Source organism: Acanthopagrus latus, chromosome 11 (genome assembly GCF_904848185.1).
Source record: "Acanthopagrus latus isolate v.2019 chromosome 11, fAcaLat1.1, whole genome shotgun sequence".
Taxonomy (NCBI): Eukaryota; Metazoa; Chordata; class Actinopteri; order Spariformes; family Sparidae; genus Acanthopagrus; species Acanthopagrus latus.
The window spans coordinates 20,556,436-20,572,837 of NC_051049.1; the positions used below are offsets into that span (position 1 = coordinate 20,556,436).

The 16,402-nt window shown below is 41.3% G+C and overlaps 1 protein-coding gene across 2 annotated transcripts in view; it reads right to left on the reverse strand.

The window, feature by feature from the left end:
* pde4ba (phosphodiesterase 4B, cAMP-specific a) overlaps positions 1-16,402 on the reverse strand; it is a 175,758-nt gene that overhangs the window by 131,877 nt on the left and 27,479 nt on the right. Inside the window, exons 1-2 of one of the 2 annotated variants that reach the window (XM_037114579.1) lie at positions 14,696-14,716; positions 10,843-11,081 (exon numbers count right to left, since the gene is read on the reverse strand). In XM_037114579.1, the coding sequence (XP_036970474.1) occupies positions 10,843-11,081; positions 14,696-14,701 (245 nt within the window). In that variant the 5' untranslated portion in view covers positions 14,702-14,716. Of the gene's footprint in view, positions 1-10,842; positions 11,082-14,695; positions 14,717-16,402 lie in introns of those variants that run through there. The other variant, XM_037114578.1, reaches the window with a different exon arrangement.

Here is a 16,402-nt window from a genome sequence, read left to right on the forward strand (position 1 = left end):
TTGTGTAATCCTGCTGACAAACAAACCAACTAACACACAAATGGACACAGGTGAAAACATAACGTCCTTGTCAAGACATTTCACTAACACCTACTGGTAGCAATACAGGAAATGTAAGAGCCTCACCAGAGCACATAGGATTCATTATCTGGGGACCATGTTGGTATACGCAAACCTCTTTTGCAATCCACCTTGTTGATGTTGACATATTTCAATCACATGGGTGACTGACACAAAGGGCTGCCACGGCTATAAAAGCATCTTATAGAACTGCAAAGTTTCTCCATCTGTCTGCTGTTTCTTCTTGATAAAACTGTACATACCTGTACATACATTCTTCTGCTGTCTCTTGCACATTAGTTAGATTACTGCACTGAGAAGGGACATGAAAAAACGATGAATGACACAGCACAAATGAGGGGGGCAGAAAACCAATGCCAGCCAAGTCATTTTATAAAAGATTGAAAGAGATTGAATTAGAGTGACTGGGCCATTTCATTCCACATCAAACTCTCGTTCTGACATCCCTCAGGGCCCGAATGAAAGCACACAATGCCGTGTCACAGCACAGGAAGAACAGGCCTTGCAGCCTTGATTAATTGCTCAAGTCCTTTATTAAAACCGTGCACAGCCATACTAATGGCTCTGTGAGGTGCAGCGCGGCTGTGAGCCGTGTCATGGTAGTGCATGGCACCGATAAACAGGCCAACACTATAGCCTGTTCCTCTACATACATAAGTCGTTTTGTTTTTTGTTTTTTTTTTTGCAATGCGCAACTGGAAAAACGTCACGTCCCTATTGCAATGAATTGTGGGTAATTAAAACAGTGAAGTCCTGTGAAGTCTGCAGACAGTCAGCTTGATGGACCCTGTTGACCGTGTGTTTGGGCAGCCATCAGCACTCAAACAAGAGCGGGGAAGTCCGGACATTTGGATTCAGCCTTGGAGGATCTGAACCAATGACATATATAAAGATGGACAATGTGAGGGCTCCTTGAGAGTGAAAACATGTCGATTGCCCCCTGGTGGATGGCTGCAGAGTGTGTCATAACCCCTCCCCCCCTCCACATTAGCAGACCAACCTAAAAACTCAAAGTACACGTCAGATAAAGTTTTCCTAAAGAAATTTTCTGTCATTTTTGTTTTTTTTCTTATCACTCTGATGTACGGTCAAGACTTAGTTTTAGTTGTTTTTGTTTTTAGTTAGCTATTTGAACCTGAGACCTGCTTGCCATCACCTGCCTTTTCTCTGAATCTTTACATCACCGTAAATGAAATACCATTGGGTGTTTTTAACATCGGTCAAGCAATTTGAGAACGTCCCATTGGGTCCTGCAATCCTGCGATGAGCTCTGGTCTCTTACTTACTGTGAGATCTTTTTTCAAATGATTAATCAGATAAAATATTCAGTAAATCATTAGAAGCGGCCCTAAGGCTCCTTTGCGTTTCTGTATAGCGCTTTTCCGCTGATGCTGCAGTCACTCTGGTTTCAGCTTTACACAGATCTGCGTAATGTTGCGGGACTGTTTTGACAGGATTATTCCCACTTGTTACGCTACATACTAATTTGAACAAACACAGATGTGAGAGGAAGAAGACGACTGAACTCATCCAGTAAACTCCTGCCAATTTCCATGATCCTCTCTCCCACCTTGATGAACGAGTATAGGGTTAAACATTTTCATACGCATCCTTCTGGCTGCCCCCAAGCCTCACCTGTCACTTTCCATAATGTCACAACATGCAAGAAAGATGCTTCAGCCTGCCCCATGTTGCCTCAGTCTTTGGTCTCCCACTGTGAAACCCTGAGCAGGGCAGCCAGATCATCCTTAGGGTCCATCTGTCCGGAGACTGTTCCTTATTCCTCGTTTCTCTCAGAGGGGCGGAAAACAATACTGCACTGTGGCTCAGATTAACAGACCTGCATTAATTCACAAAGGTCAATAGACAAAGTGAGAAAGAGACTCAAACACAAAGAGATAGCAGATAATAAACACTGAAGTGCTGTTTTTTTTCCAATAAACATGATCACCTGCAGCTGCTTTATTACCAGCAGCAAGGGAAATGGGCTGAAAAGAGGGCTGTGAATTATTTATTCATACGAATTATATCCGCCCAATCAATCCACATTAAAAACAAAGGATAAAAGGTCGTAGAAATGGAAAACAAATGACATGCAAAGTAAAAGGTGAGCAGGGAACGACAGAAAAGGCGACGCAGATGATTTGTGGTGAAATGTGAAAGAGCTGGAGAAGAGACCGAACACAGGGGATCTTGATTTCAAGGCAACCGTGTCAAAATTTCCTCTGAGAACAGAGAAAGAGTTGCCAAGATTTCCCCATGGGACATGTGAGCATACTATAGCACAGAGACTGTTATCCCATCAAAAAAAAAAGAAAAATTGCCTATAAACTCACAGCCTAACAGACTAAAATACCCCTGAGTCTCAGGTTTAATTCGCACTCACACATGAGCGGATTGCCACGCAACGCAGAGTGACAACCAGGAGAGTAGCCAAGGTAAATATGACGGATTATTCCTGAACCAGAACTCTCCCAAAGCCGATGAAACAGCGGAGGACACGACTGCTCGCCCCGAGGATTTAGCCTAAAACTGGATTGGGCCGTATTGGGCCATCCAATTTTCCCCTAGCTAAGCTGTATAATCATGCAAAAATGATGTGGAAATGTTAGAGGCATGCTGACTGTTGGTGTGCTGTTGATGTGACCTGAGAGGCGCTTCCACACAAATTGAGAGTGGCGTTGGACTGAATCAAAAATTAAAAAAAAAAAAAAAGATAATTAGATCATTTAAATCGGATAAAACGACTAAAAAGCTTCACAAAATTCTACTCAGCTGGAGGAGCGCAAACAAGTCAAACCTACACCGTTAGCCTCTGTTAACATCCACATACTTATTGACATAACTGATGTTTGCTTTTTGAAATTAAATCCTTTTTTTATGTTCATCTGCGTCCAAAATGTTGAGTTAATCTGCTGCCAATGATGAAATATGAAAACATTCCACGGGGGTTAATACTTTTTACAAACATTGTAGGGTACAAATTCCTGCGGGGACTGACAAAGTACTCCATCAATCTATAATCATATTATATAATATCCTTAGCCGATGGGATCTAATTACTCCACTAGTGCCACTAACTGCCACTAATCTCACCACTATGTTGCTTTCCTTGAGACTAACTGTGGGTGTCGGATGTGTATTGCTGTTGCCTTATTGCTATTGTTAAGTTTGGGACAGGAGGACAAAAGTACTGTAACATTATAAACAATGACAATAGTTTATATCTGGGGGGGGGTTGTGCATTGTGCACAGAGAACAATCTACCGCTGAACGACAGCAGAACCACAGAGCTGATTTTAGGGGAAAGGAAGCAACGATGCACACTCCCATTTGCATCAATGGAGCTAGAGCAGGTGGACAGTTTCTCAACATCAATATCACAGAGAACCTACATTAGTCGTCACTAAAAAAAAGCACATAAAAGGGCTTCGCTCTCTGAGGAAATTCTTGTCAGCTTTGACAGAGGAACAACAGAAAGCATCCTGACTGGAAACATCACAAACTGGCACGGTTCATGAACGGCCCAGGACAGGGAGGTTTCTTCAGCGAGTGGGTAAAACCGCCCAGAACATCACTGGTACCCATCTACAGGGCATCAGCGACATGCGAGATGTCTGCATAGAGCCCAAAGGATACTAAAAGACAGCACCCACCCCAGCGACAGCCTGTTCACCCTGCTGCCATCTGGCAAAAGATACAGAAGTATCTGCTGCCGTACCACCAGACTACGGAGCAGCTTCTTCCACCAAGCAGTGCGACACCTCAGTTCACCCTTCTGCGCTCCATAAAATGATCTGTTTTTTTACCAATTCTCCTACGTAGCACGTGGGAACTTAAACTTAATTTTGTTTTGCATCCCGGTTTGCAAAATGACTAGCAATCTAACCCTGAAACTTTAAATACACAAAAGTGTATGGTGATTTCATTTTGGAAAACACTGAGTTCAATTCCTTTGTTTTATTTCCCATCATGTTATTTATATTCTAAGGTCTCATTTTTATGTCCTCAGGACAATCTTATCTGGTCTCAACTCTTACAGTCAGTACTGAATGGCCAGACACATGACACATTAAGACAAGTACAATCTTTGTGCGTAATTTTGTCTGCCTGGGACTCTGTGCGTGCTAAAATGAAAGAGTCTAAAATTCAATTTCTGCACACTGGCTGCGTGGATTACTCACACCCACACGAAAGCTGTCTGGACGCCAGCAGAGGGGCCGGTGCTCAACAACACACCGCACAAAGAAAGTACACAGAGTGCAGACAAGCCGTAATCTGGCCGGTGTCGTCCTGACCCTGGGTGACGAACACGTCCAAATATAGTTCCAAATCTTGTTTGGAGAGGAATGGGAAATGGGAAATCTCATTCACAATGGGAAATTGCATTGTTAGACATCAAAGAGTGAGACTAAAGAGATAATAGTTTACAAACGGAAGCATTCTGGGAAGACTTCCCTCATACTTCGTATTGAATTCACTGGAGTGAGTTTAACAAGTGCACATCGTCATCAGGTATTTGGGCTTTTCAATTTGACCAAAATCTCAGAATAAACACAAAGCGCTGTCCAAATGATGAAAAAATATTGCCAGAATAAATGACAGAGCACAGCTTGAAAACAATAGACATGCTTCTATTGTCACACAATAAATATTGTCAGAGCAGCTTTACCAGACATGATAATTACGCCTTTGTGATGCGTGTCTGAACTATCACCTATTACAATAAAGCTACTCTGAAACAACTGTGCATGACAAGCTGTTCACAGAACTCAACTTCAACACTTCCAAAGAAAAGCATTTGCTAAGTTGCATATCTTTCCTTGTCTTTGCGTGTGTGAGGCAAAAGATGTACGCAGACCAAAATGCGCTTGGCAACATTTACTCATGTACTGTACTGTGGCCAAAAGCAGCGTGGACAGGAAATAGCACAGGCAGAGTTATAAAGGTAAAACCACGGGAGCTCGCATGGCCAGCAGACTAACAACAACAGCAGCCAATAAACGTGTTAATTATACTGTTAGAGTTCAAAGTCAAAGTCAAACTTCATGCTAAGCGTAAGAGTCGGGTCAGTTTGCATCTAGAGGCAAAGGTGTCCAGTCCTGTTCCATACAGAAATGAATAGGATGAGAATTTCATGCACCATGAAGGTCACTTCTTCCTTGGCATCATCACTTGAGGTTTTGCAGTAGATCACTGGGAAAGTTTTGGGAGAAATTCACAATGACATGGACTTTTCCTTTCTTTTATCTGTCACATGTAACAAAATACACTGAATAAAACAGGCTATTTCCTCTTGCGCTTTCAACATTCATGCAACCCAGCTGTTGACCAGTTTTTGGTGGTGTTACTTTTGAAAACAACTTGTTACGTTACGCTGGTTAGAGTACGTTTGTAACACCTACTGTACAAGGAAAAGCCCTCTGCGATTTTGCTACTCATATTATCCGGGGGATGCATGTCTTCCTTTAAATGTATTGACTCTACTGACATTGAATGGCATGTTTTACGACCCATAATCTGCGACTCGGCAGGCTGTTAACAGGAACGAGAGGCAGCCCGATATCTGCTTCACAGCTCTTCATGAACACTTCAAGTTCGATGATAAAACGGAGTAATGGTGAATAAATGGACTAAAAGTGGAGTCCGTACAGAGGTGGATATAGCCAAACAATTACACAAAAGTGAACAGAAACTGAAGGGTACGTGACAGGTAACAGTTGTGCAGCTTATTGGCTACCAACAATCAGACACCTCCCGTCCTGCTAGCTGAGTTACACCTGCACACTGATAAAATATGGCCATAATAACATGTCTGAAGATGGCTGTGTGCTGCCCGCCGAGAAGAGAAAACACAAACAGCTGGAGTGCATTACAGATGTTCTTTGTTTTTGTGGTAAAGAAAAAGAACGAGGAAATACGGCGAAAACAGTTTCGAAATTCTGTTATTTCAAATAATAACAAACAACGAATTGAGAAACTGAGGTGTTAGGTTAATCATTACAACAAGCAAGTAATCTATGCAGTATTATCACTCGGCGCTGACTCTCATTAACAGTTTGTGTCTGCACCAGCGCTGGCTTCTCCCAGGCGGTGGGCTCAAGCTCACCCAGCCACGCACAATTTCAACAATCAATCCGTGAAGCACTCTGAGCCCCGAAACAGTTGTGTACATCAGCAGGAAAAAATAATTGAATCCCAAAATAACTTCCTGCCCTCTCCTCGCCCTCCCACTTATTGGTTAAAGCACTTAAATTAGTACAAGTAGAAAAAGAGGGGACTGAGAGGCGATGAGGGAAGTGCTGATGGCTGGTATTTAAACTGTGTTACAGACAGATAAAGTCCCACATATAATACACACACGCACACATCTACCAGCCTTCTGCTGACCCTGGCATTTAGCAGCAGTGATGCCTTAAGGAGACAAAGCTCTTTAAAAGAGATGGAGGGGGGAGGGTGTCACAAGGGAGACCCGTCTGCCTCTCCCACCAGGGTGACTGACAGCTGACACACACCTCACCTGTTAAAAAGTCTGCGGTTGCCTGAGCGGACCACACAGCCCCCAATAAGCTCGCTGTTAACAGAAAGAAATGGGAAATTGCCATCAGATTCTATGAAAATCAAAAATGTGTTCGCACTGTTGATAAATTAAAGGGAAAAACAACACAAGGTATCCTACTGAGTGACCACAAGGCTCACAAAAGCATCAGTGTTCAGTTGTGTTTGATTGCGGTGATATAGAGCCCTGTGTGACACATCAGCCCAAGTTCTTTATTTCAATCTGTCACCAGTCTGTGTGTGTGAGCTGCACCACCAAACCATGTTCACACTGCACTCCTCTGGTAGAGACAGAAAGTGCAGCTCTCTTCAAGAACTCACTCATACCACTCACTACTGACAAGAACGTTGAAGAAAATAATTCCTATTATTTATCCATGTGACTCTCAGCTGCGCCAGCTTCCATGCATTTTATTCATATCCTTACTTATTCATTGACAGGTTTTTGCTTAAAGATGTAACATGTAAGTTTTTTCTGCGTCACAATGTCTAAAAGCAGCTAGATTTTTGTAACCATTTTTGTTCAATTTTGTCTCGCAAATGTTTCAAACTCTGTTCAAACTCAGGGAAATCTGTAGCTTCTGTTCAAGGCAATGGTGCATTTCATCTGTCTTTGAGTCTCACCAGGGAGTCAGTGGGTGAGGAAAGAAGACGCATACAAGACTGAAGGTAACGTGAAATATGATGACGTGTTGTTTTTTGTTTTGATTAAGAGACCTAAAAATGTACATATTGTGTGTTTGACGGAGCCCGGTGCAGTAACAAGATAAAATTGAGGGGTCACCAGGTAATAACCAAGATAGAAAAGAAGGGCTTTTGTCAGATATTCCATTTTTTTCCTTCAAGAGTTTTAACTTTAACTTTAACTTTTTCCAAATTCAAGTCTTGGAAGGGAGCGTTACTCTTTGGTTAATCTATTCTTAGACATGTGCAATCTTTCACTGCACAACTAGCACGACTTCCCTAAAAAGGTTATAACCAATAAGGTCTGGGGACGTGTGACCTAGAGCATATTCAACAGACATGTCAGTGTGAGTCACTCACTGTATGTTGGCCAATAGCAAAAATACTCATCTAAAAATGTCAACAAAAAAAAGAGAGCAGCATATTGTTCCAGCATTACAGTGACCCAAATATCACTGGTAGTTAGATCTGTACACACACACACACACACACACACACACACACACACACACACACACACACACACACACACACACACACACACACCTTTCTCAAGCACAGGGCCAATCAGGGCTGATTAGCTCGTTAAGTAAAAGCATATCTGATTTTGACAGGAGTGGACAACTGGCTGCTCGCCAGGAACTGGCCACTTGCTGCTCGTGTTTGTGTATGTGTTATCTGAAACTGCACATTGTACTTGTTGCTGTGCCTGTGTGTGTGTGTGTGTGTGTGTGTGTGTGTGTGTGTGTGTGTGTGTGTGTGTGTGTGCGTGCGTGTGCGTGCGTGTGCGTGTGTGTGTCTGAAGGCACGGTGCATAAATAATGAAATGAGGCAGTGTCATCTTCAACAGGCTGAATGCAACATGACGGGTCGGTCACTGATGCAGAGAGGTATTCTAACAAGACATCCAGGACCAGGGAGACCTGTGGTTTACTAGCATCTCTTTGTCTCCAGTGATTAGCTGTGAAAAAAAGTTTGCATCATTAAACTAACAGTGCCTCCCGACTGACTTCAGTGGTGCAGTTTAACAAAAGAGACACATTCTTAACAGGTTGATTAGCATCCATAAAGTCGTCACATGACCAGTGTGCACTTGGCTTGATTACTTTCGTATTGCAAATTAAGGCCGTCCACTCTTCCATAACCAAAACAAAATCCACATTGAAAACCACTAGGAGCCTTCTTTACAGCACCCTGGGGAGGCAGAGCACAGCAGGTACTGTGCTTCACAAACGGGAACAGCCGCCCACATCGGCCACATGTAAGGCGCTGTCCCTCATCTCCTAAAGAGGTGTGGCAGTAGCACTTTACATTACAACATATGTAATGTAATTACCAAAGTAAGAACATGGGAAAAGCTTGGTATTAACAATGGGGACAAGTCACAACGTTAAACATGTCATTAGTACCATGTTACCTTGAAAAAAAAAGGGAACGTTCAGAACATTATAATCTAATATTTGACTACATATCATTTCAGCATCATAATATGGCATAATATGGTAATTACTCATTTTGACTAGCAAGAATTTCATGTGATTTTGACTGTGAAGCAAAGCTTTATGCTGTTAGCAGCCTTGAATACTGTCAGAGTCACTGTTTCAATGACTTACAAGTTGACTTGACAAAAAATAAATAATTTGAGACTTGACTTGAACTTGGAAGTAAAAACTTGTGACTTTGACTTGACTTGAGACATGGCATTGCACTTGATATGGCGATTGATATGATGTCTTTATTGTGTATTATTCCTGCAGTGTGCCATACTATTACTAAACAGTTTTGCCACATTGTTTAATGTATACCTGTGTTATTATCCTTTTTTTCTCCTAATTACCCTGTTACAGTCATTTTAGTCTATTTTACCCACGACACATCCATTGTTAATACCAAGCAAATAACAAGTATGTATCTGCTAACTATAAGTTATCACTGAAATATTATTAGGGTTACTACGATGTTCTTTCAAAGCTTTAATGTAAAGTGCAGTATGTCAGCCAAGACGGCAGAATAACATTGACGTCTCCAGCACCTCAGGGTGAATCTCATCCATCCCTGACGCTTTGCCACTGTGGAGATTTTTTCATACTTTTGGTCTTCAGACTGTGCCTTTTCCTCAAAAGCTGTGAATAAAGAAACTCTTCACCACCCGACTCAGTCCACAGTCAAAGTCTCCTCCCCTGCTGAGACCGGCCTGGGGCGAGGCCCTCCCTCCTCTTTCTGAGCTGCCTGACAGTTCCCCAGGTCCTCTGTGAGGTCAACTGTGAATCTTTCTCCACAGGCTCCCTGAATTCCTGTTACAGCTGAATCCATGCATCCATGACCACAGAGGGTGTACCTGTTATTACCTCCTGACACCCGTCTGCTGATTTGGGATGAGAACCCAGTCCTGAAGCCTCTGTCTTGAGCTATGTTAAAAACAACAAACACAGCCCATTCTCTGACCTCATTCCCTCCAGATACCAGGAGGTAAAAGTATTTTAAAATACTGGAGTGACAAGATTTACCCCGATAAATTGTTTACCTGAGGTGGTAAACCACTTGGGTTATGATACATTTTATCTCACAGTTACTTAACTTGTTAGATTACACTGTGGACCTTACAGTTAGCAGGTTATGCAAATTGATGAGTTTGTATTATGTGTCGGCAAATAACACACTTACCAAGTTTGCCCACCAGAGAGCACTGACGAGTGGGCTGACTGATGCATACTGTTTGATTTTGACAATGACAAATCAAACTGAGATAAAAACTAACCTTTGATCATGACTAAGTGCTGTACGCAAAAAACACAATATGCACATAAAGCAAATCCCTATCCAGTTACACTGATGTGAGACACATACAGTGGGCAGGTGTGTCTCAATGTTATCATCATTAAAAATACCACAATAAACTTTTAGTTACTTTTTGGTTATGTAACAACAATTAAAGACTGATCCCTCCGTATGACCTACATAGCACACGTACCACAGTGACGATATTGGCTACGTCTGCATATTCGCTATAGTAACTCTTAATGGCTCACAAGGACAGTCCGACCTTCCCTGTTGAATATGTCATAAATTTAGAGCTTTTCTTTGTGGCACAATGCTGAGGATGAATCTACGAATGCCACAGACAAAAAATGAAAGTTTCCATGTAATAGCATTAACTTAAACTAGTTGTAAAACTAAAACCAGGTGTGAAAAAACATTCTGGACAACTAAAATAAAAACTCGATTTCAGCTAAAAAAAAAAAAACAACAACAACAAATTAACAAAACAAACCCTGATATTAAAATAAAACTACAAGCAAACAAGGGAATCCACCCTGGAAACAAACCAAAACAACTTTGAATTGAAACAAAACTTCTTAAAAAGAAGAGAATAATAGTAGACTATGCCCCATCTACTGATGTATCTGTCTATCTAATGTGTCTGCAGTGGGAAATGTAAATAACATTTCACTGCTGGACTTGTTCTGCCTCCACTGAACACATTTGTGTCCGGTTGCCTTTGTTTTGCAGTCCACTCACCATTCAGGATCAACAGGCGTGATGTCTATCCTGGGAGGGGCTCCGAAGGGCAAGGACGTCGGCCTGGCAATGATTTCGTCGTCAGGAGTCCTCGACCTCTCCGCCTGTCGCCATGACAACGGGGGAAGCTGCAGGTTGCCGGAGAAACGTCGTCGTCCACGGCGCAGGTCGACACCCAGTGTGCAGGACGGAGATGTGAAGGACTCACTGAGGCAGCAATCAGGAGGCTCTTTGCTGTCCTGAGAAGAGACAGGACGGGAGGAGAAGCAGAATCAATTAAAGAACACCGTTCTGATTTAGAGCGACAGAGACAAAGAGAAATGGAAAATGAGAGTACACCACTTTATTCTCACATTTATTCTTACAATGCCTGCCCACTAAGGGGCGCCACAGACTTGTTTCTGCCTACAGATGGAGCACTAAAATATTTAATCGCATTCTCTGGTGATCTTTTACAAAATATGTATCAATAAACCTGACACCGCTTCTCGAATTCCGATTCTCTCACATAGTGACCTCACATAGTGTAACTGAGAATCTGCTTAAAATTACTGAGTTCATCACAGTGCAGTCTGACAGTATCAATCCCACATTGATTTCTAGGAATTTATCTTTAATAATTTCGCCACCATTCGCTTCCGCCTAATTTCCTGGCTTAATTTGTCTTGTTAGCGTGCGCTGTCTGTAGCAGGCTGATGCAGGGCATAAATAAGCATGTTTATTCCTCAGCTGTGCAGTCTAATTTACATGTTATTCTGAAAGGCATGATAAATCCTGACTGTGTCTGTTCACTCATCAGCTGTTTACAGTCCTGGGCTGTATTCAATGAACAGCTCAGAGACACGCTGGGACGCTCAGCTTGACAAGGTCTTAAACAACAAGACTGTAAACTCTCAACAGGACACAAGCATTTGTCGTCAGTCACACTTTCAAAAAATAAACATTTCACATTATTTCCTGGTAATTCAGAAAGAATTGAACCAATCTGTTAAATTCCTTATCTTCAACCTAACTACACAAACCCTTCAAATACAAGGTAGGCTTGTCAGATTTAATGCAGTTGGACTAAACTGCATCAAAAGACACCTGACAGCACCTCATCATGTCATCACCTTGTCAGTAGAGTAACTACGCCTCTGCGCACCAGTCAAGTTGCCGTTCACATCAATATCTTTCCCGACTCATATCATATAGGCTAAGTTGTGAGGACGCGCAGGGAGATTCGAAAAGGCATTTGTGTTTTGGGGACAATGGAAGTTATCACCACTCTGACGACATGTACGGTTAAAGATAGTTACTCGTAATGAGAAACACGCCGCCTTCACTTGTAGACTATTAATGATTACAGAATACCAACAGAGAGCTTCATCACATGGTGCAACAGCAATCACACGAAGATCAATATCAGCAAAACCAATGAGCTTGTTGGGGACCACCGCTGCATGTGTATCAGTTACTGAGAGAAACGAAAATCGGCAGCACAGAAGGTCTATAGCATCACCACAGTTTCAAGGTTGACATCTAAGATTAGCGACACCAATTCAGTATCTGACCACATGTGAGATATGGTCACAATCTCTCCTTCTGTTCCCGAGATATGGTGTTGAATGATGGCCAGAAAAGTGCTTTTGCACTGTGAAGCTGACCTTTGGACCTTTTGGAAAATGTCCTTATCCCACATCGGTGGGAAATTCAGTCATATATACTGGATATTAAGGCAATATATTATATCAATCAATCAATCAATCAATCAATCAATCAATCTTTATTTATATGGCGCTTTTCATACAGAAAAAAGTACCTCAAAGTGCCTCACAGAAATAAACAAACAACAGCAGAAAAATAGAAACAGCAAAATAAAAAAAAGGAGAAGATAGTTAAAAGAACCCAAATTATAGCCTTATGGGACAGTAAAAGGTGTGTCTTTGCGTTTGGTAATGTCAGTCAGAGATAACATTTAAAGAGGTCCATCTTTAGGCGATTGTGGGAGGAAACTTTAATTGTCATAGAGACAAAACAGCTCTTCATGCCCACATTCACACCCACGGTCACTTTAAAGTCACCATTTTTTCAAAAGACTCCAACAAAATTAGACTGACAAATAAATCACCTTGAACCTTGAACTTGATTAATACTGTAGGAAGCTTGATATAATAAACAAGTCTGTGTTAGGAGTGTTTTTACTCTGGTCCTGTAAGTCTATTCTGAGGTTGGCAGCAGTGCTGAAAAAGGGTTAAAAATCATTTGAACCGATTCGTTTTTTATTTTAACTCAACATCTACCGGGTCTCCAGTAGTAAGCCCTCCTTCCAGTAAACACAGCCTCATGCAACAGCTCTCCTTGGCACTTTGCCCTCTGCCGCCCACTCACAGCCTCTGTGATATACCCAACTAACTGCACAATGCCAGTAATCGTGAGGGAAGCATTACAACCTCAATTCATTCTTACTTTATGCAGCCCCGAGTTACAGCTTGCTTTTATTAGTACTTACTTTCCACTGCAAGCTTCTCAGAATCCAACAAAATCAGACTGTTCAATCAGCACTACTGGCCTACATGGAGTCTGAACATGTTGCTGCTACCAGATACAGCAGATGCATTTGGGAACTTGCTGTTTTGTTGGAAATAACACGTCTGCATACTCAGTGTTTGCCTCCAGACATTCAGTGCAGATTTATGCTGCAAGAATGTTGATGCAGATGTTTTCCTGTTGTACAGAACTGAACGTGTTTCACAGTGGGACGACTCATCTGTGTTTTTTTTTGTTGTTGTTTTTTGAGTTGTTTCCACTGAGTGCTGCTGTTCAGCAATTCAGTCAGGTACCAGAAAAAAATGACGCCCTTTTGCTCGTCTCATCACTTTAGTGTCTTGTATCGTATTCTTGTACTTGTAGACTGGGTACATTAGCGCTGTGTAGTACTGTTCACTGTGTATTGCCGTATTTTTTCTCTTCTCTCTATGCGCTCTGACACTGACAATTGAGTTTCTGCCATGTTAGGACCACGTCTTTGACGGTTTTTAGTGGTTTCATTGTGTACGTCTAATTTTGTATCAACACTGCAAACCAATTTCTCTTCAGATCTAATCAATAATGGCAGCTTGCAAATACTGTAGGTGCAGGGTTTGTCGAGGCAGGTTGTTGTGTCTTGGTGTTAAACGGGTCTTGCATATTGCTCTAAATAAATAATAAATACATAAATAAGTACTGTTACTGATTAATACTTAAATTATCCTTAACACCAAACATATTTGAACATTTTTTTGATATCACTCTCCAATTATCACTACAATTAATATTTTTTAATAACCTCCACATGATTTAATAATTATATTCTTCTATTTTTCAATAAGTAAATAAAAATCTGGTAATTTCATATATTCATTTCCAGGAAAGTTTCACCTAGTTTCTGCCCAGCTTCTGAAAGGTCAGTAAACTTTTAAGAAAAGCTTTTTGTGAAACAGCAGGATTTTATTCTTAAATAATATTGGGGTAGTTTTTGAATGAATGTTACAGTGTTTATTGTGGTCATTTCAAAGAAATTTCAGATAAGTTAATTGGCAGTTACCAACTACTTACCATGAAATTCCCAGACCTGTAAAAACAAAGTGTTACCCAATGTGACAGAAAATGAATACTAACCCTCACTTAAATTGCTCTATACTTATTACTACCTATCAGTACGAGTACCTTCACAAGCTATTTGTGTGATCTGCCCTCTAGTGACTTAAACCTGGACAACACTTCATTTCCAAGCCACACTGTTTATACCTTTATATCTTTTTTAGCAATCAAACTCAGCACATTCATTTCTTGAAATGATTCCGATAAACTTGATAAATAATCTGTGACATACCGTCATTCTTTGTGTCGTACTTAAAGGGCCATCTAAATTTCAAAGCAAATATTAAATGTAATATATTGAAATCAAACCAAGAAAACATTATTTTGAGAAAACACAGCCGGCAGACAAAACAGCTCGGCAACTGTTGTTAAGTAGGAAGAATATAAATACTTGGCAACCATAAAAAAGCAGAAACATTATGTACTGAAATGAGAGGCAGTGAAAAAGTGATTCATGAAATTAAAATAGGCTCTGCTGCTGTGCCCTCTCGAATAGAATAAAAAAAGATCAGAAGAAGTACAGTATTGCTTTCCGATGCTGTTAAGAGATATTTGCTTTGAGGGGAGGGAGGGAAGGAAGGGACAACAATACACTTTTCTGTGACAGCTCAGAGAGGAGATAGTGTGGAAGGGCAAAGACAGAGATGGGAGCGATAAGGACTGCACTGCAGAGCAGAGAGGACAAAGACAGGAAGAAGGAAATACCAGAGACGAGTGAAGGACACAGAAAAACACTGATGGCGCTCAATACTCATATCTCAGATCAGATAGCAATCATATATAATATATACTGAACAGATATACAGACAGAGAAGTACAACTACCCTGCCTGAACTACTGTTACATTTAAAAATGCTCTGAAGTGAGAAATGTTTTTGTATGTTCAAGGTCAGTGTCCTGGACTTATTCATTCAGTTTTAAGATACTTGATTTGTGTGTAGTAATAGTGTAATAGTCACATGAGTGTGAGTTGCTCTGGATGCATGCACCATGATCTCTTACAGGGAGAAAGAACACCGTGGTCACGTTTTTAAAAACAGTGAGTCACTTCCATTTTTCTTTATAGAAACAAATCATCTTTTTCTTTTACAAAATTGAACTGAACTGGTCTGACTCATCAGACATAAAGCTGTGACTAGGCTTTCAATCACTTAATACTTCAAGAGGTGAGAAAGGTCCAGAGAGTCGCCTGTAAATGCAAAGCTGTGACTATAACTTGAGTCATTTGCAAGTTCAATTACTTTGGCTGCACCGGCTAAAGCCATTACAAAGTGTGTGTGTGTGTGCGTGTGTGTGTGTGTGTGTGTGTGTGTGTGTGTGTGTGTGTGTGTGTGTGTGTGTGTGTGTGTGTGTGTGAAATCCTTCCGACTTCAACATTAGGCTGCATTATTAAAAGCCCAATCATAAAACAATGACCTCTGTGAACAGGAAGGCATGGTAGTGTCTTGAGCTGTAACATAACTTCCAAATGTAATTGTGTCTTCATCCTGAGCCATTCATGGTGTGACCCCAAACACCTGGTCTACCAGCTGATGAGGGACCAAGGGCCGAGTGATTTCTGTCATAGTTTTAAGATGACGTGAATTACAGTTAGCCAGAGAAAAAGACTTTGCTCGTTTGTGTAGTGACCAGAATGACTTGGGCTGAATTTGCTTTGTTTTGTCGTGTTCATAAGAAAACCTCCTTCCATTGCACACTGCACATAATCATTTTGTACACTGCCTGCCTCCCGGAAACTACCTTATCTGCAACACTCAGCTAACCACCACCGTGTTTCTTACTGTTAGGCTTGTCTGACCAACCATCAGCAACTGAGGGGGACTTCGGATCAGTCAGTCAGAAGAAATTCATGGATTTTAGAGTGAGGGGGATACCAACCAAAATATATACACATATACAACCAAAATGTTGAATGTTCAAATGTTTTTGTTGCGTCAGT